The sequence below is a fragment of the Ascaphus truei genome, chromosome 5 (assembly GCF_040206685.1).
Source record: "Ascaphus truei isolate aAscTru1 chromosome 5, aAscTru1.hap1, whole genome shotgun sequence".
NCBI lineage: Eukaryota > Metazoa > Chordata > Amphibia > Anura > Ascaphidae > Ascaphus > Ascaphus truei.
The window spans coordinates 43,115,267-43,141,904 of NC_134487.1; the positions used below are offsets into that span (position 1 = coordinate 43,115,267).

General features: G+C 43.9%; 1 protein-coding gene across 3 annotated transcripts in view; it reads left to right on the top strand.

Annotated features, from left to right (window-relative positions):
* Window positions 1-1,652: 1,652 nt before the first annotated feature.
* Window positions 1,653-26,638, top strand: part of ABCD2 (ATP binding cassette subfamily D member 2) — a 119,967-nt gene continuing 94,981 nt past the window's right edge. Inside the window, exon 1 of one of the 3 annotated variants that reach the window (XM_075599760.1) lies at window positions 1,653-2,890. In XM_075599760.1, the coding sequence (XP_075455875.1) occupies window positions 1,964-2,890 (927 nt within the window). In that variant the 5' untranslated portion in view covers window positions 1,653-1,963. The remainder of the gene's footprint in view (window positions 2,891-26,638) is intronic. The other 2 variants (XR_012801634.1, XM_075599759.1) reach the window with 2 other exon arrangements.

A 26,638-nucleotide genomic window follows, 5' to 3' on the forward strand; every position in this document is an offset into this window, starting at 1 on the left:
CCTTCCCTTGCTGCCCCCATGGCTATGGGGGAGCGGAGGGTTAAATGGGCCCGACCAGGTAATAATGATAATAATAAAATAAAAAATGGCCTATAATACTAATAATCCCCTTATTACTCCTCCACATATGGCATGAATGGCTAGGTAATTCCCTGTCCTAAGGGGATTATTACTTAATAATTCGGTGATGTAAGATTTTAAACCCTTCTCATGAGTGATATAACCATCTATCTATATAGTCTTTGCTTTCTTTCAGATCTGAGTAGGTGATGACTTTAGCAGGGTTTACAGATTTTTAAGCAATATTAGGGATATTTATCTTCATTTGTAGGGAGACTAGTTAAAAAAAAGAGGTTTGTAATAATCCCACAGTTGCCTTTATGTGTGTTGGATTATTTATCCATACTTTCCAACAGTACTTATTTAGCAGGTACACTACATGTTTTTTGGGGCCCTGTAAGACTAGTTATACCTATTGAACAAAAAGTTATTGCTGTGTGTGGTAAGCTGCAAAGTTTAAGGGACTTCCACAGGAACAAGCATAAGTAGAGAGACTTCAGTTGTACCTATTTTATGTGCAAAATGTTGGATGTGGTTTTTTTTTTGTGTGTGTCTATGAGAAATGGAAATATGTCAAATGTGCCATGTAGGGGACTGATGTGAGTACACATACGGAATCTAATACAGAAACACAGAGTTGCTTGATAGACTTTTATTATGTGTAATTTGTTTGTATAGCTTGATGTCATTTTAATTATATAAAATATATTTGAAAACTTCTGTTAAAAGTTATTACTTGTACAATATTGAGCAGAATTTTTAAAGAAAATATATAATTACTGCTGATATCAATTGTGTCTGTTCCAGAATCAATTATTTTTGCAAAAGTGCACAGAGGGACAACATTATCATTAGTTAATTTCACCTGCATATACTAAAAAAAAAATAGAAAACATGACATTATTTTGTATTGTTTTACAGTATTGTTCTAATGTTTTGTCCATTATGGGATATTCTCTTTCACACAATACAGTGACGCAGATCAATTAAAGTGTGATAAACATCTTATACAAGAGCAGCCATTTAAATACTTTTTCATACAGTCACTTTTATTGTATTTTCAGAAATCTGGCCAAGGTATGATTGGTAGACAAAGTGTAAGGAAGTATGTATTATTTATTGTAGTGTGTCCTCAAAATATAATAATTAGTTGTTTTCTACTGCAGAAAGAAAACAGCAGAACAGTCAGTTCTTAAATAAAAATAGTGGATTAAACAAAACCTTAAATTATAAGGTTGCCAACATTTTAGTATTGGAGTGTCCAAATATATGAAAGGGTTTAGTAGATGGTCTATTTAGTCACGGCTGTAAATGACCATACCGCATTAAAAAAAAAAAGAGTAGGTAAAGTTGTAAGGAGTAAAAGAAAAAAATAATATACCCCAACCTTCTACAGTGCTGAAACTGGTCCTGTTTTTTTGCAGCTATAAAAATCTATTGAACAATAAAACTAAATATACATTTTCCCTAATATATTCCTTATCTACTTACCCTAAAACTACAAATGATATGAATAAAGCTGCATTCCCAGAGCATTTCACTTGACGTCTGTCACTAATTTTTAAGCAGATACTGACAACCAGGATGATGCTTTATGCCTTTGCACCCAATAAGCTGTTGGCTGGGGAGGTGCTTGTATTATCATTAGTGCTGAACGTATCAGAGAAACTCATCCACAACGAGATGCCATAGAGACTCTTTCTTTGAACCTGTCATAATACAAACTGCCACACAGCTTTCTTCCTGATAGATTTCTGCATTCGTCCAAACGATGCAGTCTCAGTGGCCACCTTTGACTATTCTAATTGCTTCTTGCAATATCATTTAGGACAGTGAGTGGGATCAGTTTTGAAATCCTTTGCATTTATATAAATATTTTATTTGGTAGAGAGGTTTGAGAAAAATGTCACATATGCTGCAGGCAGCTGAGAGGATGAAATGGAGCAAGGAGTCTGCAGTGAAGAGAGCTGCCTTCCTGCTGGCTGCAGCTTATGGAGTCAAGACTCTGTACCCCATCCTCTGCAGGCAGCTCAGCCGGAAAGATAGCAGCCCGTGCAAACATGCACACAGCAACCAGGAGGGACAGCTGAACCACACTGAGGACACCTACAAAAAGAAATCCCCAGCCATCAATGCTGAATTTTACAGGCAGCTTCTTGAGCTCAGGAAAATCCTTTTCCCCAAACTGGTGACAAAGGAGCTGGGGCTGCTCTCTGTGCACTCATTGGCTTTAATTTCCAGGACGTTTCTGTCAGTTTATGTTGCAGGTCTGGATGGGAAAATAGTGAAAAGCATTGTGGAGAAAAAACCACAAAGCTTCTTGATTCAGCTGGTGAAATGGCTCCTGATTGCCATCCCGGCCACTTTTGTGAATAGTGCAATCCGGTACTTGGAGTGCAAGCTGGCACTGGCCTTCCGTACTCGTCTAGTGGACCATGCATATGAGACGTATTTTGCTGATCAGACTTATTATAAGATCATTAATATGGACGGGAGGCTGGCCAACCCAGATCAGTCCCTAACTGAGGATATTATGATGTTCTCTCAGTCTGTGGCACATTTGTATTCTAACCTCACCAAGCCTATACTGGATGTGGTGCTGACATCCTACACCCTCATCCAGACTGCTAGGTCGAGAGGAGCTAATCCCCTGGGGCCTACACTGCTAGCTGGGCTAGTAGTTTATGCAACAGCCAAGGTGCTAAAAGCATGCTCACCTAAATTTGGGAAGCTGGTGGCAGAGGAGGCCCACAGGAAGGGCTACCTGCGCTATGTCCACTCCAGAATTATAGCTAACGTGGAAGAAATTGCCTTCTACAGAGGTCATAAGGTAAGGCATCTGTTAGGGAAATGAATGAGTGAAATGTGAGATGCCTTAGTGATGCTGCTGTTGCTGCTGCACCCAGGGAAGATGCTGCTATTGTGATGCTAAAGCTCCCACCCCCCTCCACCCTGTTTGAAATTTGACTTAAAATTTAAAACTCCATGAAACACATTATATTAGAAGAACCAACATGAAAACTTTAATTAGCAATACATTAATTTTGTGCCTTAATTTACATTCTGTTTTTCCTAAAGATGCTCATAATAGTGTATCTGCACTAATTACAATAATAATGTTGCTGACTCTGCTACCTTTTATTAGACTACTAAAACCATTCATCCATTTACGTACAGAATCTTTATACATTACCCAGGTTCATAGGTCTGACGGACATCTCAGAAGTGACCTACATTGCTAGCTTGATATAAAGACATAAAGACATAATTGTCTAATAAAAAAAAAACACAAAAAAATTACACAATGAAGTCAATATAAAAAAATGTAACATTTCAAGAAGCACAGTGTTATTTGCTATGCAGAGATTTCAATTAGATGTTTTATTTGTACAGTACACATTTTTAAATGATTACTATAAAAATTACATTTACTTTGCTATTCTCTTGGTTTACAACAGGTCAGTGCAATAACCTTTAGTTAGGATTTTGCTTCCAACTTGCAGCATAAGGTCCTCGTGCATTGCTAAGTAATAATTGAGCAACGCCAATGCAGAGTTATAAATCATTGTTTTGACATCCTGTGGTTATGTGTCATAGTCTCCCGGTTGCAAAAATAGGGCAAATGTGAAGCAAAAAAATTGCACTAGATCTATTAAAGCAAGAAATACAACTGCTTCCTATGGGACTTTTTTTAACTTTTATAAATCTAGTGCAGTTTTCTTACTTCAGTTTTGCAACAAAGAGACTTTGATACATTGGAGCTTATTCAAGAAAATGCAAATTTCATAATACCACATGGAAACTTCCATTGGGCTTTATTCTATAACTGTCCAGAAAATATGCAAATAAATGCACAAAGCAGCGCACTGCCCAGGGACACAGGTGTACAAAAATGAAAAAATGATTTATTGTCAATCAGACATGACAAACAAGGAGGTAAGCACCCTCCAACGCGTTTCACACAACAAGGTGCTACTTGATAAAGCACGTTGTTGTGTGAAACACGTTGGAGGGTGCTTACCTCCTTGTTTGTCATTTCTGATTGACAATAAATCATTTTTTCATTTTTGTACACCTGTGTCCCTGGGCAGTGCGCTGCTTTGTGCATTTATTTGCATATTTTCTGGACTGTTTGAAACTCAACAAGCGGCTGGACACGCCATCTGGATCACTACAGGCTCTAGGAGTGGGTAAGATCTTCTGATACTTCATGACTAAGGATCATCTTTCTTACTACATATTGGGGTGAGTTCTGGACTTTACTATACAGCTATTCCCAATGAGGTACAGCGACGTGTGTTTTTACATATTTTTTCTGTTGCCTTCAGGACATTTATGCTTCCAGTGTGATATTTCACTCACTCAGTAGTTTACCCACTCAACAACTGAGCCATATGTGTTTTCTCATTATCGATGAATATAATATAATTTTTCTGGACTGTTAGAGCACCCATTATCTTCATATACTTTATTCTATAACCAGCTGATATACCCAGCGTTGCCCGGGATTTAATTTTCCCGCTCCCCCTCTCTCTCTGCTCCCCCCCCCCTTCACAGCGGCGCTACCCCCTCACCCCCCACCCCCCACGTTCACATGTCCGATTTCCCCCCCCCTTTCTCAGCTCGGCCCACCCCCCTTCACCGCTCTAATTTCCCCCCCCTGGTCACGGGCCTGTCCGCCCCCCCCCTTCACATGTCCAATCCCCCCCCCCTTCAGAGCGCGGTGGGTCACTGGTGGGGTGGGTTAGAGGGTTGGGATTCACCCCCCTTTACAGCTAGGCGGCGGCGGCGGCACACTGGGGGGGCGGGCGTGAGGGTTGTAATCACCCCCCTTCAGAGCTCAGCGCCGGTGGCTCAGTGGGGGTGCAGGCGGTAGGGTAGTGATTTCCCCCCCCCTTCAGAGTGGGAGGCAGTGACTGGGTGGGGGGGTTATTGGGAGGCAGTGACTGGGTGGGTTGGTGGGAGGCAGTGACTGGGTGGTTGGCAGTTACTGGGTGGTTGGGAGGCAGTGACTGGGTGGTTGGCAGTGACTGGGTGGGTGGGAGGCAGTGACTTTGGCGGTGGGTGAGTGGGAGGCAGTGACTGAGTGGGTGGGAGGCAGTGAGTTGGCAGTGGGTGGGTGGAAGGGTGGGAGGCAGTGAGTGGGTGGGAGGCAGTGACTGATGTGTTATTGTAATGTGTCAATATTATAAAGACTGAAGTGAATGTGAATCAAAGAAATGCTGTGATCCGGCGGGGTGGCGGTGATGCAGGGGGCCGGCGGCGGTCCGGGTGTAGCTTGTGAGGCAACAGGGTGAGGGACTGATGGTGTGTTAAGGCTGGAGGGAGGCGGCGGGGTGGCGGTGATGCAGGGGGCCGGCGGCGGTCTGGGTGTAGCTTGTGAGGCGGCGGGGTGAGGGACTGATGGTGCGGTGCGGCTGGAGGGAGGCGGCGGGTTGGCAGTAATGTGGGGGGGCCGGCGACGGTCTGGGTGTAGCTTGTGAGACAACGGGGTGAGGGACTGATGGTGGGGTGCAGCTGGAGGGGAGGTGGCGGTGATGCAGGGGGCCGGCAGCGGTCCAGGTGTAGGTTGTGAGGCGGAGGGATAAGGGACTGATGGTGCGGTGCGGCTGGAGGGGAGGCGTGTGAGGTGCGGCTGTAGGTGTGCGGCTGGGGTTTGAAGTGGCTGGCGGCGCTCGGTGAGGAGGAGAATAATTCTGTGGGTGCACTGCGTGTGTCTCTCGGTCAGAGGGGCACACGGTGTGAGGAGCTTGTGAGGCTGAGGGCGTGTGTGTTTGTGTGTGTGTTTGTGAGCCCACCCCTTAGGCCAATCACAGCGTGAGCCCCGCCAAGCACGTGAGCCGCCGCAACCAATAAGCAACCTCACAAACCCACACACAACCAAACTTTCAGTTTTATATATAGATGTGTGATAGCACCATTTCGGCGCGTCACCACAGAAAGTCACATTGACTTTACTAGGGCTTTCCTTATGGTATTGGCATTTTCACCATTTATACAATTAGGCACATTGACTTGAATGGGAGTTTCCGTGCGGTAGAGCCGGATCAACACTTGCATTTAATTGAATAAGCCCCAGACACTTTTTAACATATTTGAACAAATTATGCGATATTTATAAAGTATTTAGTCCACTTTTTAAGTGTGACATTACAATATAAATAAATAGAGAAGTGTGTGTTTAAAAACAGAATACAGTACATACAACTTATTTTATTTCACATTTCAGATAAAACATTTAAGGTTCATTCATATCCCATCCTTTGTATACAGTTATTTCTGTGATGCAGACTTCAGGGGTTCCATAATTGTTTCATTTTATAACACCTATTAAAAGCATAATCGTTCTCTAATAATTTATGCAGTTCAAAAATTGTGTTTAAAAACATTGGAATAGTCTTGTTTATGTTTGTATTCTGCAACCTGTTATATGTTTTTATAAATTATGTTAGATTGTGACAATAATCCTCTAAAAGTACAATGTTACTTAGGTTCCAAATAACGTATGGCAGTGATAAATCAAAACAAAAAAAAGAAAAATTTAAAAATCAATATGTTAAATAATTTTCTTAAAGTTTTCTCTTCCAGAAGGGAGTTTTAGGAAGAAATATGATTGATCTAATTGATCTGATTTAGAACTACATTTTTGCATATTTTTTTAAATTATATTGCTATTTTGTAAAAATTTGTTGTAGAATGTAAAAAAAATTACTGCTGGTATAAATAGCACATTTCATTATTTATGCAAAAGTGCACTGAGGTGTTGAGATTATCATTTGTTAATTTCACCCACATTAAAAACAGAATTTTGTATTGTTTTATAGCAGGGCTATTCAAAAAGTGTTATTATGGTGGGCAGAATGGAAATAATTATAGCTTGGAGGACCGGACTCAGTCATACTGTTTAAGGTCACTCTTTCTTACTTGGGAAAGTCACTGACAGGGGAAAAGTAGTGTCATCAAATGGGGAGTGCTAAGGGAAGTATGATGGATGTAAAGGGTGCAGAGAAAAAGGAGCTGTAAAGGGCATAGGGATGTACATTGTGTGTCATGGTGGAGTGTGCTTTGAAAGGCATTGTGGGAGTGCAGTGTATATCATCATGGGGGAGTGCAGAGTGTGTCAGGATAGTGCTGTCTGTGTCATCATGGGGGAGTGCAGTGTGTGTCGTCATGGGGGAGTTCTGTGTGTGTGTCGTCATGGGTTAGTGAATTATCTGTCATAGAGGATATTATTATAGAGGAGTACAGTGTGTGTCAATATGGGGGAGGGCAGTGTGTGTCATCATGGGAGAGTGGAGTGGAGTGTTTGTAACGGAGAAATGCATTATGTATCAAGTTTCGCACTGATGTTCAACTGGAACATTGCTCCAAAACCAGGTGCATAGTATGTAATTTTGACTCTGCATCACTTTGCATGATTGCAGTGATTCGTAACGTTTCTTCCAGGGACTCTGCCCCCAAAAATATGTAATGGCCGATCCCAGGCAGGTCCCTGAGTTCATGGTGGGGCTGCACACTTCATAAAGCCCCAAACTGCACTTTAGCATGGGTGGTATAGCTGTCAATTGCAGCAAGAACTTCCAAAGTTGCTACCCACAATACTTTGCATCCACAGCTGCATTGTGGGCAAGAGTTTGGATGCTTTGGCAGTGATTGACAGCTGTACCACCCATGCCGTCTGCACACATGGAGGTGTAGTTTGTGGGCTTATTAAGCAATTTTCCTCCCACAAGTTCAGAACACTAACCTGGAACAGTTTTGTTAGCAATAGTCTGTATAGTCAAAAAGATTTATTAATTAGAAGTACTTGGAACACATATTTCCTAGCAGGGGCTGCACCATGTAAAAAAGTTGGGAATCACAGCAATAATGTATCAAGATGCTTTGCTCCAGTTTTGCTGTACTGTGTAAAAATTGCAATTGCATTTGCAAATTAGTATTTTTGGTTTTGGTTATAGGATGTGTTAGGGGAGGATATTATAATATATATGTAATATTCTAATGACATATATCAAAGTTGCACCTATAATTCGTGCAGTTTTCCTCTTCCCGATTTAGAGTTGGCTAACGTCAGTGAAGTTGTACCACAAATTCATTGCGCAAATGCTAAATGGCGTTTTTTGCCTCGTAAAGATAAGGCCCCAATTTAGAGTTGGGAAAAAATAGGCAAAGGGGGCATACTGTTTGCATGAGGCACGTTAATCTAAGGCAGTGGTTTTCAACTTTTTTTTGGTTAGGGATTTCGATTTTTAAATTCTGGGGAATCCCAGCCAGCGCCCCTCGTCTCTCGCCCCCTATTGCCCCATCTCTCTCCCCCTCACACTCTTCCCCGTGCGTGCGCGCACACACACACACTCTCCTACTTACACACACTCCCACACACTCTCCCACTTACACACACACACACTCCCACATACACACACACTCTCCCACTCCCACGTACACACACACTCCCACACACACGTTCTTGTCCTTTTAGTGTTGCAACAAGTGGCACACACACACTCTCCCAATTACACACATACTCCCACTTACACACTCTCCCACACACTCTCCCACTTACACACACACACACACACACACACACACACACACACACACACACACACACACACACACACACACACACACACACACACACACACACACACACACACACACACACACACTCCCACTTACACACACACACACACACACACACACACACACTCTCCCACTTACATACACACACACACTCTCCCACTTACATACACACACACTCCCACTTGCATACACACACTCCCACATACATGCACACACTTATCCTTTTAGTGTTGCAGCAAGGGGCATTTGCAGGAGACGAGTGTCCCTCCCCATTACCCCCCCTCCTCCTGTCCCCTTGCGAGAGTACCCGCCCACCTTCCCAATGCTCTGTCTCCCTCTTGTCAGCCAGCGCCAACCGAAGCAGCAGAGAGAGGAAGAATAGCCTCTTCTTAGCTCGGGACCTGGCGGTCACTGCAATGTGAGGTTGCCGCCGCGCCACCTGGTCTAGGACAGCTGGGAGAATTGATCCCAGCTCCCCCCTTGGCGGCCGCGGAACCCCTGAGGGGTGCTCTCGGAACCCCGGGTTGAAAACCACTGATCTAATGATTGAACCGGTGGAGCAGAGTCATATCTAGGTCTAATTTATTTAAGTGAGCTCTATGTCAGTGTACACACGTTTAATTGCACATGTTAGCGGTAAATTTAGAGTTTGATCCACAGCTGTTCTTAATTTAAGAACACTTTTTAATTATCTGCAACAGGGATTAGGTGCAAACTATGCTACACTATAAGAACCCACCATTTCTAGCACTTTTTATCTGCTATTTGGCAGTGCTTGTTCTTCACTAAAACAGACATGGGGGGGGAGCGACAGTTACTGTTTCTGCAAGAGTATCTCATCCTGCTTAATCCTGGATTCTGAAGCAGGAATTGAGGGCATTTCTCTCTAGAATTAAAAGATGAATTCAATTCCCGCATGCTCAACAGGCTATTAACAACCCCAAACAAAAATCGGCTCACTTCACACATTTTGTGGGAGCAGTGAACTAGTGGCTCCACCGAGGGATGAAGCCATGTTCAGATTTAGGAAACTCTACCATTGCATTACTGTCAAGATCATTTGTGATGCTTGATTTCGCATCACCAACTTGGCTGAAAAATACAGTGGCTGCGCCCATTATTCCTTCATATTTCTCCACAATGCCATTTCTGACTTACTGAAGGTTAGACAACCATAGTTAGAATGGCTTCTTGGTATGTGCACTTTTCAATTATTACACTTTACTACTGATTTCCACTATTAGTCCCACAATTAAGCTTTCATGTTCCCCATTTACAGGTGGCAGTGTCTTGGCTCTTAATACCGTTACCCAATCAGTCACACCCAGGAGATAAAATACAACAACCCCCATCCGATCTGTAAGGCGGCGCTAATAGTGCCGGCAACAGCTCTGCGACGTTGTGTCAAAACAAATGCATTGTTGGCGCCGCTTATAGTGGACGCGACAGAGCGACAGTGCTACCAAAATCTGGTAGTCAGTAGAATTTGATTTTTGGAGAGACGATCTCCACATGTGATTAGCTATAAGCCAATCAGAGAGCTTCTCCGTCCCTCTGCCTTCCCCCTTGCTGACGTCACTGGCCTTGTAGCCAGCAACGTCTCCAAAATATACTACTGTTTGACAAAGGGCACTTGCACCCGAAACGCGTCAGAGTTGGTCCTTGTACCATATTTTTGATGTCTCTCTTCTCCGTTACCCAATAAATTGTTTTTATTATTGGGTGTACCGTATACCTGTTCATTTCCTGCCTGCTATGCTCTATACCTCTCCTTTGAGGATTCTATCAAAATATGAATTACAACTTTCACAATGGCGACGGCGATGGGTGACGTCATCGGTAGCGTCGCGGCTGTAATAGCACAGACTAATAGTGCACCTTTTGAAAGGTTGCTTCAGGTTCCTTGACAGGTCTAGAGGAGCAGTGTTCCGGCTGGAGTATGTGTGAAATTGTAGCAATGTGCTACATTTTACACAACATAGCTGTTAGTAGGGGATTGCCAGTTGGGCTAAAAAACTAAAAGCCTCAGGAAATGGAGGAATTTGAGGCAGAAGTCAGCGATACAGTGGAGAAAGGAAGGACAAGAGATTATAATTAATCAATTCTATACATGTAAATGCAATTATTTCACAACTTTTCTATATGTTGTTGAATCGTGCTTTACAAAACTCAAATGATGTACTTTGCACTTTTTCAAAATACTTTGTCTCACTTGATTTTTTCTGTTGCAAAATAAGGTTGACTGAAAAAAGGGGATGAGAGGTAGTAGATTATCAACTAATTGAGCACCTAATTGACCAGAGTGTAAAATATATATGAAAGTGATTAAAGTGGGTACAAAAACTGTGAATTAGGGAATAATTAAAAACAGGGTGAAGCGCATATGAGCTATGCTCTTGCAGAAAATTCACTTGTTGCACACCACAAATTAAAACATAGTGTTTACTAAATACACTTAAACCATATCACTGTTTGTAAGTCTGAACAGTAATTAAAAAATAATAAATTGGTAGGGTAAAGTGGTAATGTGAAATAACAATAGCTTAATAAACCTTAATAGGTGTATAGCAATACCATAATTAGATGCTAATGAGCTGAGAGTTAATATAAAGCTTCGGGTAGTGAAGGCTTTGTATTCATGTTTCAATTAACCCACAAATGAGACAATAACACTCAATTTATAATATAAATTTGTCACAGTCACTAATAATGACCGACTCTGCACCTAAGACACATATAGTAACAAAAGTATCCTGCTGCACACTACGTAGTAGCAGTGGATTCCCCAGTAAGGTCTGTGTGTTAAATAAAACAGCTGAACAAGCAATAGTTAAATGAAAAAAAAACCAAGGGGATTAGGTGTATTGGGTGGAGAGTCAAAAAGTCAAATGCTGTAGTGCTAAATTGAGTGGTAATTGCTTGCTGGACCCTACAGCTCAGTGTAACAACCATCAGCTACCCCTACAGCAGAACCATATCTGTCTCTGCTACTTTACCAAAAGCTAAGTGCCAGACGCACGTTTCCCTCCTGCAAAGGAGCTTCGTCAGGGGTAGTCGGTGTCTTTATTCCAACTGAGCTTTTGAGAGGAACTGTCATCATGGCAACTCTACAGGTATCACTCACGCATGCGCATAACTGTATGCGTGCACGCGCTTTCTCCTGGAGCATCCGTGGTCAAATCAAGATCAGATGGAGCATGCGCATATACATAATTCTATGTGCATACACAATGCACGCTTCCTTCCTCAGTGTTCGTTGCCAAGGGGGACCAAAAGATCATGAGGTGGAGCGCGTTCATGCCAAAGGCTGCATATGCGAATACCCAACTTTAGATATACACGTCCTTCAGAGGGCCATTGCCATGGTGACCACTGGGACAATAGTAACAACAGCATGTAATGCAATAGATGGCACACTTGCTAAAACTTAACTAGATTGGAATACAGACCAGCAGAAACTGCTCAGGGTGTCATATAAAAACCCAATAGCCTGAACTCATGGCTACTGTCCCACAACCACAGTCACTCCTAACACCCATTGTGGCCAAGCACTGCAATCTACTGCACTTATTCCCTCACCTACTGTCTCTGTAAATCTCCCAACATACCACTTAGATTATAAGCTCTCCAGGGCAGGGATTTCCTTTCCTATTGTCTGATTTTGCTGCGCTTATTGTATTATTCTAATTCCCTGTACTGTATTGTCTTTGTAAAGTGCTGAGTGCACTGTTGGCTCTATATAAATAAAGATACACATACAGTACATACAAATGGCAAAATCAGTAATAGCATATATATAATGATTCAATATGATAACCAAAATTATGGAATAAATATATAATAAGCCTAGTCCTACTAATAGATATGTGAATTCACAATAAAAAGATAGAGCGAGACGGAGAAACTTTGATACAATGACTCATTGATACAGAGAGATCAATCAATGAATGGGGTAACGTTAACCCTTTGAGTCCATTGGGGCTGCGTGTGTTCAATTTCGAAATCCACTCTGGCTCAATGCGAAGCAAACTTTTATCAACGTCGCTCTGACGGCAGATCCCTTGTCTAAAAGGCTGTCTAAACTGTATTGTTTAAAGATATGGGCTGAATAAAAGCTGTGGTTTATTTTCCCCAAATATGTCTCCCTGATTATACCTCTGCACATGTCTCTTACAGTACCTCTAACTGGGTTTTTGAGATGTTATATATTTGTTATGCTCAGACAATTCATGTCGCTATCATATTCCTGGTGTACAGTGAATATTTGATAGAATTGATGTGTTGCAGGATGCGTCTGTCTACGTAATTGTCTGGTTGTTTTACCAACATGTTTCTTACCTCGTGAACATGTGATAAGATATACCATTTTCACAGACCGGTAGTTAATGAATGTATTGATAGTGAAGTCTTTGCTATTGTCAGAGTTAGAGAAAGTTTTAGAGAGGAGGACGTGGTTACAAACTTTGCAGCCCTGGCTCATGTACATCCCCTTAACAGGAGAGGAGAGCCAGTTGGTTGGTCATGCCCTTTGATGATGGCTGTGAACTAGATGGTTTCATAGGTTTTTAGAACGCTGCCTTGTATTATCCGGAGTAGGGCCAAGAAAATCTTTAAGATCGCTATGACCAAGAAGAAGTTGCCAATGCTTAGAGAAGATGGGTTTAATGGTCCACCATCTCTTGTTGTAAGTACCAATGCACCATATATTTTTTGGTCTGATCGGGTTCTCTTGGGATTTTTTTTGCCAATAATGAGTCTCTATTTATAGAAACCCCAGAGTAGGCTCCAGCACACTTAAGATAGATAGACAAACGTAGAGTCTCAGAATAAGCCACAAATGTAATCACGTAAACAGCAAATTAATATACAAAATTGGAAATGCTAACTGACTACTAAAGTCAGACTAATGCAAGCAACAGCAAGCAAAGCAGAAATCAAAGCCACCACAGCTCCAGTGAGAGAAAGGAAGATTGCACATATCCTGTGAACAATAAGATTAAGGACGGTTTGCTTTACCCCTATTTACTTATCTTTACTGCGGATGGCTGTTCACGGCTGGATTACATGATAGCATTACTCAGTGATTTCTGCTTTGATTTCTGCTTTGCTTGCTGTTGCTTGCATTAGTCTGTGACTTTTTTGCTTTGCTTGCATTTGTGTCTCTCACAGGGGGGACAAGGATTAAGGGAAGTACCTTGAGGTCTCTCTGACCCAAGGGAACGGGCCAGAAGAAAGGGTGTCTACCCTGAAACGTTGCCCCTCTTATCCTACCCCGTTGTACCCCGTTGTCCTCTCTCCATACCCTCATTTGTACCCCACACTTCCCTTCCCCTTTATATCTTGTTTCCCCTTATTTGTGTGATAATTAGAGCTGTATACTTTGCATTAGTAGTCAGTTAGCATTTCCAATTTTGTATATTAATTTGCTGTTTACGTGATTAAATTTGTGGCTTATTCTGAGACTCTACGTTTGTCTATCTATCTTAAGTGTGCTGGAGCCTACTCTGGGGTTTCTATGATTTGCAGTGGGGTTGTTTGGGCCCACTTCGCTCTGCGCACACTGCACATTATCAATACTATTTCGGTCTAGAGTGCTGTACGTCAGTGTGTTTATAATGAGTCTCTATTCCTTCCAAGCACCTGATGATTGGCTTTTTTCAAGACATTGAGACTATCACCGATTGAGGAATCGGTTCCTAAGGTCTTTTGATTGAGTAATAAACTCCTGAAGGGTCGAACAATTCCGCCTTAATCGGAGATATTGACCAGTCGGTATCCCTGCTACAAGACTTACTGGATGTTGGCTTTGGGCCAAAATCAGGCTATTGGTAGCCGTACTTTTCATGAAAACCCTGGTTTAGATATTGTCAGCTGGATCGATGTAGATATCAAGGTCCAGAAACGTAATAGTGGTTTGGCTTATCTCAGTCGTTAACTAAAGGTTTAGTTGATTACTATTCAGGTGTGCACCAAATTTGGAAAAAAGTGTGGCAAGTCTGTTACATAAAATCACAATGTTGTCTATGTACCTGATCCACATATCAATGTGACCAGTGTACATAGAGAGCTCAGTGTTTAGCACATGGACGTCCTCCTACCAGCCCAGGTACAAATTGGCATAGGTGGGTGCACACTACATGCCCATTGCTGTACACTGGTCTGGTGGTAATACTGTCCATCAAAGACAAAATAGTTGTGTGTTAACACAAATTCTAAGAAGGCTTGGATGAATGTATTATGCTTCCCAAATCTGCAGACTCTTGTGGGTAGAAAATGTGCGCAGGCTTTAAGTCCATTGTCATGTCTGATGCTAGTATAAAGGGACTCCCTGTCAAGACTTGCAAGAAAAGTTTCAGAGGTGACAACTCTAAGGTCATTAGCCTCTCATTATGGTATTGCAATACACCTAATAAGACGTATTAAGCTATTGTGTTATTCAGCATTACCACTTTACCCTACCAATTTATTATTTTTTAATTACTGTTCAGACTTACATACAGTGATATATTGTAAGTGTATGTTGTGAAAATGCTATGTTTTAATTTGTGGTGTGCAACAAATGAATTCTCTGCAAGTGCATATCTTATATGCCCTTCACCTTGTTCATTAGTAAAACAAGCTTTAAACCGTACAACTTGACACATTTTGTACAAACAATATGTTTGCACAAATCCCAATTTAAATGTAACATTTCTATAGAACCATACAGAAATAAAACTTTGATTTTCACATCACTTTTCGAAGGCCCACTAATAAAGCATGTTTTTGAGACAAACTGGGCCGCACCACACAGATTATGATATCCGTTTAGCCTAGGAATAGAATGTCCTAGAGTTGTCCCAAAAATATTTTAGGGAAGGAGGGCTCTAAGGAGAAAGATGCAAATCCATGTTTTAAAATGTGCAATAGACATACTGTACATGACCGAGACTCTCAACATGCTCTAATAGGCAAATTACTTGTCAAGGCAACATTTTGAAAACAGTGCAACTGTGGAAAGAGTGATTAGACTAACGAAAATTAGGCACATTCATTGTACTAGCTGAAAATGTAGTAACGTAAAAATGCATTGACGGTAGAATGTAAGTGAAAACATCTTAGAAACCTCACAGCACTAAAAATCCTTGGTGGAGTCGAAAATGCAATCAGGCTGCCTCAAACTTCAAAAACTCACAGCACTAAACCCTTCTCACCTTGCCCGCCACTCCTCTATCATTGGCTGCTGATGAATCACTGATTAAGGTGCATGTGCAGCTAAACGTTGGATGCAACTGTGACTCTTTAGTTATGAAATTACCCTTTTTGCTACATTGTGAATTTTCCAATTGTTTAGTGTGCTTGGATCCCTTTTGCATATTGCTACTCGTTGACCAGGATTTCTTGCTTTTAGCACCCATTTTCCCACTCTCCTTTACCCTAGACCCCCTTTTTAGGGCCATCCCAAGTTACTTTACCTGATTCTCCCCTTTCTTTAAGCTGCCATACAGGCATGCTCTGCTCCTGTGCTCGCTCCTCTGAACTCCTCTGGAGGATATCTCATACTCTCGCAGACTTCCTTCACTACAGATATATTGTATCCTGTTTCAACTCTCCCCTCTCCCAGGTTAAACACACCTAATTTTCTTCACTAATCAATGCTCACAAGTCTAAACTATGCCATCTCTTCTGTCTTTGACTCCCTACTCAGACCATCATCTGTTACCTGTTTTCCTTCCTCCATTTCACCTGTCAGAACTTTGCCGACTATTTCAAGACAAAGGTGGATTCCATTCGTCAAGACATCCCTTCTGTATTCTCATATTGTAGACCTCTTTCTAACTCTCATTCTGCCATTCTTTACTCTTTCTCACAGAGGAGAAAGTGTTGCTGCTGATCTCCTCACTCCTTACAACTTGCCTTTTTTACCCAATTCTATCCTATCTCCTCAACCTCTTGCTCCCACTCTAGTTCCTATACTCACACATTTTCAACTCATCCCTCAGTTCTAGTACCTTCCACCCCTCCTTCAAGCAAGCAATAGTTGTACCTTTGCTCATAAACAGTAAGCTTGACCCCATCTGTCTCTCTAACCATCGTCCTATCTCCCATCTGCTTTTTGCCTCTAAACTCCCTGAACGCCTTGTGTTCTCAAATTTGCTCAATTTTCTTACCTCCTATTCTCTCCTACATCCTCTACAATCTGGCTTCCGCGCTGCTCACTCCACTGAAATAGCCCGCACCAAAATAACTAATGACCTCCATGCTACCAAAGGCCAAGGTCATTAAAACCTGCTTTTATTACTTGATCTTTCTGCAAGCTTTGATTCTGTGCATCACCCTCTTCTCCTTCATGTTCTCCATACTCTTGGTATCCATAACAGAGCTATATCCTGGATTTCATCTTGCCTCTCCCATCATACTTCCAGTGTCTAGTTGGTTAACACCTCCTCCTGCTCTGTCGATCTGTCCATAGGCATACCTCAGCAGTTTGTCCTGGGAAAAAAATTCTATTTACACACTCTCTAGGTGACATTACACCTGCTCTACAGACCAAAGTCTCCAAATGTCTCTGCTATATCACTCTGTATAGCCTGTCGCCTACTCAAACGTTACATGTCAAAGACAGAGCTCCTCATACTTGCTCCCAAGCCTAGCCCTACTGTTTCGTTCCCCATTACTGTTGGCAGAACCATCATGCACCCAATATCACAAGCACACTGCCTAGGTGTCATATTTGAGTCCTCCCTCACATTCTCTTTTCACATTAATAATGTAGCTAAAACCTGTTGATTTGTCCTCTGTAACATTGCAAAGATATGCCCTTTGCTCTGTCGCTCTACTGCTAAAACTCTAACGCAGGCCCTCATTCTCTACCATCTCGACTATGGCAACCTTCTACTGTCTGGCTTTCCTGCCTCTCACTTGTCTCCCTTACAATCAATTCTAAACACTGCTACTTGAATCGCTTTACTCTCTACTAAATCTGTATCAGCATCTGTCCTGTTAAAATCCCTTTCCTGGCTTCCGATTAAATCCTGTATTACTTTCAAAATTCTCCTCTCTTTTAGGGCAATACACTCCTCTCCCTTTCCTTACATCTCAGCCCTAATTTATCACTATACACCTGCCTGCAGTGGCAGATTTAAAAATATGCCCCCCTTAGACACTTACTTGATGCAGCCCTCCTCCTTGAGTGTCATTTGACGCCATGCCGACCCGCTGCCATGTGATGTCACGTTGTCAGACACGCATGTGCATGCATGGCTAGAAAGCGCCTATTGCACATGAACGGCTGGCATGTGCTGATTACACATGCGCGGCCGGTAAGTGGTGATCTCGCATGCACATGAGCAGGTGACAAGCGGAGATCGTGCATGCTTGGGCGGCAAGCAATGATCGCAGATGTGCGGTGGCAAGTGACAATCGGGCATGCGCGGGGTGGCAAGCCCCCATATTTTTCTGTCCTATCGAGCCTAATGGGAAATCCGCCAATGGCTGCCTGATTCTTTGGTTCTGCACAAGGATGTCTTCTGTCTACCCATTTTATATCTAAAGCCCTATCCCACCGAAACACTTACTGCCCCACAACTCTGGAACGCACTTCCCCTCAAAATCTGACTAGCACCCTCTCTCCACCTTTAAGACACATCATATAACAAACCTCTTTAATGAAGCATTTGGGTAGCTCTGTTAGCTGATACTATACATCTCATATCCATTTACCATGACCCCTTGCACACACTTACCAAAACAACCCCCTACTGTCTCTGTAAGTTCTCCCTACTTTACACTTGGATTGTAAAGTCTTCAGGCAGGGAATCATTTTCTTAATGTCTATATTTATGTACCAAGAACTTATTCCTATTATATCACATGTGTTGCAGCTGTAAAGCACTATGCCAATGGATGGCGCTATATAAATAAAGCTATATGTACATACATATTGCAAGTCGCTGCAGGCCAAACACGTCAAGAACAAATGTAGCAAGACTGGAAAAAGATGCCCAAACCACATGGTCTGGAAAACTGGAAGCATGAAACCATTCATATTTTAAAGGAGCTCAGTGGTGTGTCCAAGAGTCTAGTTCAGTTAACTGTAGAGCTCAGAAGCACAAAGCTGATTTAGCTTGCAGCTAGAGCTGCAGTTTGAATGCTCAAGTTTAAGTTCAGATCTTTTGGGACTGGAAATAGTTAGCCCATGTTGAAGGGTTCTATAACTCTCTTCTCCAAGGACCCAGGATAAAAACTCCATGGGGGTGGGAGTGGAGAGGAAGAAAGGGTTCCTGCTGTCCAATCAGCATGTTTGGAGAGATCAGTATGCTTTTCTTTGATACTGTAATACTCAGTGGTCGACAAATCACCCAAAAATCTACTCACCAAACAAAAAATCTACTCGCCACCTAGTCAGGCCCCCAACCCGGGCCCCAACGCCGCCCTAGTCCCGCCCCCAGGCCCGCTTTAAATTTTTTTTTAAAATTGAATAAATTACTAATAAGAACAACATTCGTTTTTGACATAAGTTTATTTATTGTTTTACATTATACTACAATTAGTCCTTGTTACGTGTGTGTGTGTGTGTGTGTGTGTGTGTGTGTGTGTGTGTGTGTGTGTGTGTGTGTGTGTGTGTGTGTGTGTGTGTGTGTGTGTAAATGTCGTATTTACAGAAAAAAAATGCTAGATGTGAATGTCTAGTTTCCTGCACCCTTTAACCAGTGTCTGGATGCCCTAGCTTCACAATATCTAAAGCAGCAATCGCACCTGGGATCTTACCTGATCCGCAGTCCATCAATGTCCAGGTACCCTCATTCCCACAATGTTATATGTTGGAGGGGAGGTGTTCCCTACCTGTCTTCTGGCTTAGGGGGGATTCCGATGTCTCCTGTGTGAAGCTCGAGAGTCATATCTGGAAGAAAGCAGTATAGGTTATTTTGGTGTAGGTATAGGGCAGTTAAGATATGTAGGGTAAATAAGATATCCAGATCCAGAGTGTGAGAGAGAGTGGGTGACAGAGAGAGAGTGTGGGTGACAGAGAGAGAGAGTGTGGGGGTGAGAGAGGGTGTGGGGGTGAGAGAGAGAGTGTGGGTGACAGAGAGGGGCAGTGAGAGAGGGGCGGTGAGAGAGGGGTAGAGGCAGGCAGGTAGACAGAGAGGGGCAGAGGCACACAGAGAGAGGGGCAGAGACAGACAGAGAGAGGGGCAGAGACAGACAGAGAGAGGGGCAGGGACAGACAGAGAGAGGGGCAGGGACAGACAGAGAGAGGGGCAGGGACAGACAGAGAGAGGGGCAGGGACAGAGAGAGAGGGGAAGCCACAGACAGAGAGAGGGGCAGAGACAGACAGAGAGAGGGGCAGAGGGTGACTGGGTGGGTGACAGGGTGGGTGACTGACTGACTGGGTGGGTGACTGACACTGACTGGGTAGGTGGGTGACTGACACTGACTGGGTGGGTGTGTGACTGTGTAACAGGGGACTTATCCCTGTTCAGTAATGTTCCTTTAATCTAGCAGTGTGGTAGTTAATTACTAAACACCACCTGCCTGATTAGATTGTTTACAAAAAGCCTGCCTTTGAGACAGGAAGTAACTCTCTTTAGCTCTGACTGAGAGCTGACCTTTGGAGAGACAGAGCAGAGGTTCTTGAGTCCCAGGAGAGACTGACCAAAAGAAACCCAGATCTCTGAAGCTGGCCAGTCTTGAGCTCTGCCAGCCACACAGCAGAGCTGATTGCAAGACACAAAATAAGACTTCTAAACCTGGATGCTGATATTTTTCTGTGCACGCACGGGTGCGGTTCCAGGAGAGCAGAGAAGCTTACTCTACAGCAACTAAACAGATAAGACTTTCCTTATTAAGAGACTGCTTATATCTGCTTATTTTCATGTTATGTGTTTGGGCTGGGAGAAGCTTAACTAATGGAGATGTGAACTAATTGCAAGGATTTCACTAGAAATACTCCCAAGTGAATGGAAGCTTTGTTCCCCCCCCCCCTGTGTTTGGATAATTTCCTGATAAAAAGGAAAAGGCACAATAAAGCCTATTATAATTTCACATTATAAACGTCTCCAAATTGTGTACCTCTGTGAACGTCCGTCTACATTTGGTGTCCGAGGTGGGACAAGAGGCGTCCTTGTAGTTAAAAAGGACCGGAGATTTTTATGTAAATTTTTTTTAATGCTTTTTGCCTACAGTCTGAAAAAAAAAAAAAACCTCATGCAGCAGAGATTGGAATTAAAGGGATACACACCACTGAAACTTACAAAAGCCCAGAAGAGACTGCTGAAGTAGCTAAACCTTATTTTGCCTATCACAAAGTGTAATATAGTCATTGAAATAGGGGTCTTTGCCTTTCAGCCATAGTGAGGGTTCAAGAAGTGAGTCAGCCCTTGGAAAGGGATAGGTGTTTGTTGTTTTCAAAAGTTTCGCTGAAGCAGTGAATACAGATGGTGACCCACGAGTGGTACTGATTTTGCAGATAAAGGTTGCCACACCGCATAGGACTACCAGCTGTGAATGGAGTATATGCAGAAAAGTGTGAAAATTGATACAAGACTGTGCTGAAGCAGGGGAATTTTTAGCAAACCAATGCTGAGTGTAAAATTGCCCTATAGGGGGAAAAAGGGATTTCTGAACTGTGTAAAAGGTTTTTTCAAAATCAATTGCTGAATGTTGAGTCACTCTGCCGGGAATGAAAGAAATAGTCCACTGCAAAGAATGTTTTTTTTCTGCAAGTAAAAAAGTCTGCCTATATATATCTTGGGAGCAAAAACAGACACCCAAAGTGTGAAGTGTGAATGCCATAATACCCAAAGATGAGACTGAAAATTACTGAACTCAGGCAGAAAACCAAATTCTGTTGCTGAAGCGGGGAGATTGCACCCTGCAAGAAAATGGTGTAAAGCAAATAGACTTTTTTTTTACCTAGCAACTGCACATCTTGTATACCTGATTAAAAAAAATGCATGCACAGTACTGCTAATATTGAAAAAAAAAAAAAAATTATCCAAGAAAGAAAAGTCTACAGAGATGCCTGTGAGAGCTACGACCTCTACAAGCAAAATATGCCCATCTATAGGACTACCACAATTGGGGGTTCTAGCAAATACAGTGGCAACAGCTGCAATAGCGCCTCCTGAGGTCAGGAAGAAAATGACACCTGATAGCCTAAAAATGGAGGACAAGATGCAGCGTTCCTGTAATGAACCCTACCCCACGGAAGAGTGGCCCTTCCAGTCCAATAAAGAGGAAGACATCTATTATGGGGAACCCGAACCGAGTCAGACCCACAAAACACCTCAAGAATGGTGGGGGTGCATGAACTCGGCACGAACAGAAAAGACCGCTCCCTTTGATGACGAGTATGATCAACAGGAGACAGAGCGGGAGCAGCAGATCACCCAATATTTCTGTCAGCTAAAGCAACTGCAAGAAAAGCCTGGCGTATATAATGAAGCTGCTAAAATTTCAAATGAAGATGGAGACCCCAATATCCCTGAAGGGAAGGTGTCATCCAAATCAAAAAGGCGGAAAAAGAAAAAGAAAAGCAGTTCTTCACTTACCGTGGAAGGAACAGACACGTCCGCAGATCCTGTGGAGGAAAAGGGGGACCGAGTTGCCCTGCAGCCTAGAGAAAATGGAGAATTCGTCCCACGGTTAACCGAATATCCAGAGGGCCCAAGGCAGAAGTCGGGTACCCCAAAGAAGTGTCTGTCCGGTGCCAACAGTGAGGAACCCTCAACTAGTCATCCCAGGGAAGCGGAGCCGGAACCAGTGAGTGACGATCCCTTGACCAGCCCTGAAGACGCCCTGAAAATTGCCAGGCATGACTGTGATCTGCTCTGTGAAGAATTAGGAAGAGAGAGAAAAAATAATGCTGAGCTACAGAAGACTGTGCTCGCAATTTACTCTGCGGCCAAGACCGAATTGGAGGATCTCAAGACTGAGCTAGATACTGCAAAGGCTACTATCTCCGCCATGGATGAAAAGCAGAGCCAATCTGATAAAATGGTGGCTACGCTAAAGCGGAAGTATAAGGAGGCGCTGAAGCAGATGACAGTCTTCCAGCAAGAGGTTCACACTCTTCGTATAGAGCTTGATGTCTCATATCATGAGACCAACAGCTGCCGCACAGACCTGGAAGTTTCCAGAAAGGAACTACACAGTCTCACTGAGGAGCTGGACATTGCTAAAGAAACTATTGGTAATCTTGGTACAGTTCTCAAAGTCTCTCAGAAGGAGCTTCAGACCCTCAACCTAGAGAAGGAAGTCTCACGCCAGGAGATTGTCATTCTCAAAGCAGATGTGCGTAAATGGAAGGAGGACTGCAAAGAAGCCCTGAAGAATACAGAGACTGAAAAAGGAGAAAGTTCAAGATTAAACAAACAAAACTTAAAACTGAAAGAGGAAAATTTTCAGTTAACAGAAGAAGTCAAGGAAAAGTTTGACGCAGAGCACCGACTGCAGAACCAACTGCAAGGTCTGCGTACACACCTCCAGTATGCTGAGGAGAAGCAGCAAACGCTACAGGAAGAAAAACTGCAGGCTGCTAAAGAGGTACAAGCGCTGCAGGAACGTCTGAATACCCAGTACGTCCCCACAGAGCAGTATGAGGAGCTAAAGGCCACGCTGCATGTCTTCAGAGCATCGTTGGAAGCGGAGCTTCGATACCAGGTGACTGTATGAGAGGGAGCGTTGGAAGGCTCAGAAACTGGAGCAAGAGCTGGAGAGACAGAGAGACTGTTCCATTCCCTTCAGTCAGTACACCAAGGAGAAAACAGACGCAGCAGCAACCTTGACGACAAAAATTACAGAGCTCCAGAATATGAAGGAGACTCTGATACAGATTCCTCCAATACGGAAAAAGGTATTGGCTCTGCCCAAGCACCAGTATCCCACAGTAACTAATGCCCGTAAGGACAAGGGTACAGTGAGAGTTGGGGACTCCACGCAACTTCAAAACAAAATTATGAAGTTTGAGCCACCAAAGAAAGCACTAGCCAAACCTACAGCTGCCCAACAGGCAACAAACAGAGGTAGGAGTGCAGAATCAAAGCCAGAAGAATCCTTAGCTGAAGAAGCTGAACTGGCGACTCCGTGGTGTGGAGAAGCTGCAGAAAGACCACTTCAAGAGCAGAAAACTCTAAGGGCTAGTCCTAACTGCCCTACAACTGTTGCCATACACTTTGTCTACAAAAAGAGGAGTACCCGACGCAACAGAAATCTCAAGACCGCGCACGCGATAAAAAGACTTTACGTGGAAAAAGTCCTCCTCGAGCGACTGAGAAGTGCTGATCTCAAGCATCTTCAGGAGGAGACAAAAATAAACTGGAGAAAGGGCTCCAATCCCAGCGGGACAGAGGGTTCTCTTCCTCCATCCACTCTCATTCAAGTCACAGAGATATCTAGAATGAGAGTGGAAGGATGGGCTTTGGCCGTGGTAAGCCCGAGCTTCCCACAAACAGGGGAGGTATGTAACAGGGGACTTATCCCTGTTCAGTAATGTTCCTTTAATCTAGCAGTGTGGTAGTTAATTACTAAACACCACCTGCCTGATTAGATTGTTTACAAAAAGCCTGCCTTTGAGACATAAAGTAACTCTCTTTAGCTCTGTCTGAGAGCTGACCTTTGGAGAGACAGAGCAGAGGTTCTTGAGTCCCAGGAGAGACTGACCAAAAGAAACCCAGATCTCTGAAGCTGGCCAGTCTTGAGCTCTGCCAGCCACACAGCAGAGCTGATTGCAAGACACCAAATAAGACTTCTAAACCTGGATGCTGATATTTTTCTGTGCACGCACGGGTGCAGTTCCAGGAGAGCAGAGAAGCTTACTCTACAGCAACTAAACAGATAAGACTTTCCTTATTAAGAGACTGCTTATATCTGCTTATTTTCATGTTATGTGTTTGGGCTGGGAGAAGCTTAACTAATTGAGATGTGAACTAATTGCAAGGATTTCACTAGAAATACTCCCAAGTGAATGGAAGCTTTGTTACCCCCCCCCCCTGTGTTTGGATAATTTCCTGATAAAAAGGAAAAGGCACAATAAAGCCTATTATAATTTCACATTATAAACGTCTCCAAATTGTGTACCTCTGTGAACGTCCGTCTACAGACTGGGTGGATGGGTGACTGACTGACTGACTGGGTGGGTGACTGACTGACTGACTGGGTGTGTGGGTGGGTGACTTCACACAGACACACACTCACAGACACACAGACACATACACACACACACACACTCACTCACACTGAGAGAGAGGGGCGGTGAGAGAGGGGTAGAGGCAGGCAGGCAGACAGAGAGGGACAGAGGCAGACAGAGAGAGGGGCAGAGACAGAGAGAGGGGCAGGGACAGACAGAGAGGGGCAGAGACAGACAGAGAGAGGGGCAGAGGGTGACTGGGTGGGTGACTGACTGACTGGGTGGGTGACTGACACTGACTGGGTGGGTGACTGACACTGACTTGGTGGGTGACTGACTGACTGGGAGGGTGACTGACTGACTGGGTGGGTGACTGACTGGGTGGGTGACTGACTGACTGGGTGTGTGGGTGGGTGACTAGGTGGCTGGGGGGGTGGCTGGGGGGGGTAACTGGGTGGGTGACTTCACACAGACAAACACTCACAGACACATACTCACACACTCAAAGACACACACACAGAGAGACACACACACACACACATGGGATATCGCCCATGAGGTACTGAGGGTTTGATCTCCCTGGCGGTCCCGCTGTAATTACCTGCCCGGGGCTCTCCTCTCTTCCCTTGTCCTCCTCCTCGGCTGCACTTCCACCTGCCTGTGTGATGCTAATGTCACGCCCTGTGTGATGCTAATGTCACGCGAGTGAAGACTCCCCCCCCCGAGGCGGATGCCGCCACGGTCGCAGGCCACCACCCCACCTCCCCAGACAGACGCCGCCGCAGGCCGCCACCGCAGGCCGCCACCGCCGTAGGCCCCCCCGAGGCGGACGCCACCACCGTCGCCGCAGGCCCCCCCCGAGGCGGATGCCGCCACCGCTGCAGGCCCTCCCCCCCCAAGGCGGACGCCACCACCACCGCTTCCCTCCCCGAGGCGGACGCCGCCACCGCCGCAGGCCGCCACCCCCCCCCCCCCCCGAGGCTGACACCGCCGTAGGCCGCCACCGCCGCAGGCCCTCCCCACCCCGGGAAGGAGAAAAGCGGCTGGTCAAAGAGGCAGGGGAGGAGGAAAATGGCTGCACAGGGAGCCGGAGGTGGGGTAATCTCCTGCAGCAACATGAACCAGCCTCCGGCTTTTTTTTCCCACTCCTTCAGCGGGGGAAATTCAGCGCGAGCAGGGGAAATGAAATAGCAGCACGTGAGCTGTTTGGGCCAATCGCCATGAGGCCATTTCGAGTCGCCCCGGGCGACCAGGCGACCGGGTTTGTCGAACACTGGTAATACTGATAATGTAATCAAGCCATTCTTTCTTCTACAGTGCACTGGCTTGAAGCTATAACATTGACTATTCTGCAGGCAGCCTTCCATATTGCCTTTTTCATCATTTCTGAGGTTCTCATGGAGGCCTTTCCAAAGAGTTGTCTTAATACTCCAAAATGTACTCCATGAGCACTTAGACTTACTTTTTACTTAGACTTGTTAAATGTGTGCTTTATTTTCCTCTCTGTGTGCTGGCAGCTTGTTTCCTCTGTCATAATGTTGCAGAACTTGCCTTTGCTGCAGTATGCAGACTTGTTGCAGACTAAAGGGAGGCCCGAAAAAGTAAAATTTTATAAGGTGTGTGTACTAATTTCCTGGAGCGCTAATGTATAACCAACGTAATTATTCCATACAAACGCAATAATTACGTACAGACCTGATTGCGCAAGATGTAAAAACGTATGCATGGCCAATGGCACTAATCTAAGACCTTGTAATATTTTATGAACAGTTGTTTGCGAATCTGTTGCGCTGAACTCTAAATCAGGGTCTACTTTCTGAAATAGCTATCTTTTTGACAACACTATTATTGCAACCCCGTCTAAACTCTAAATCAAGCCCTTTGCG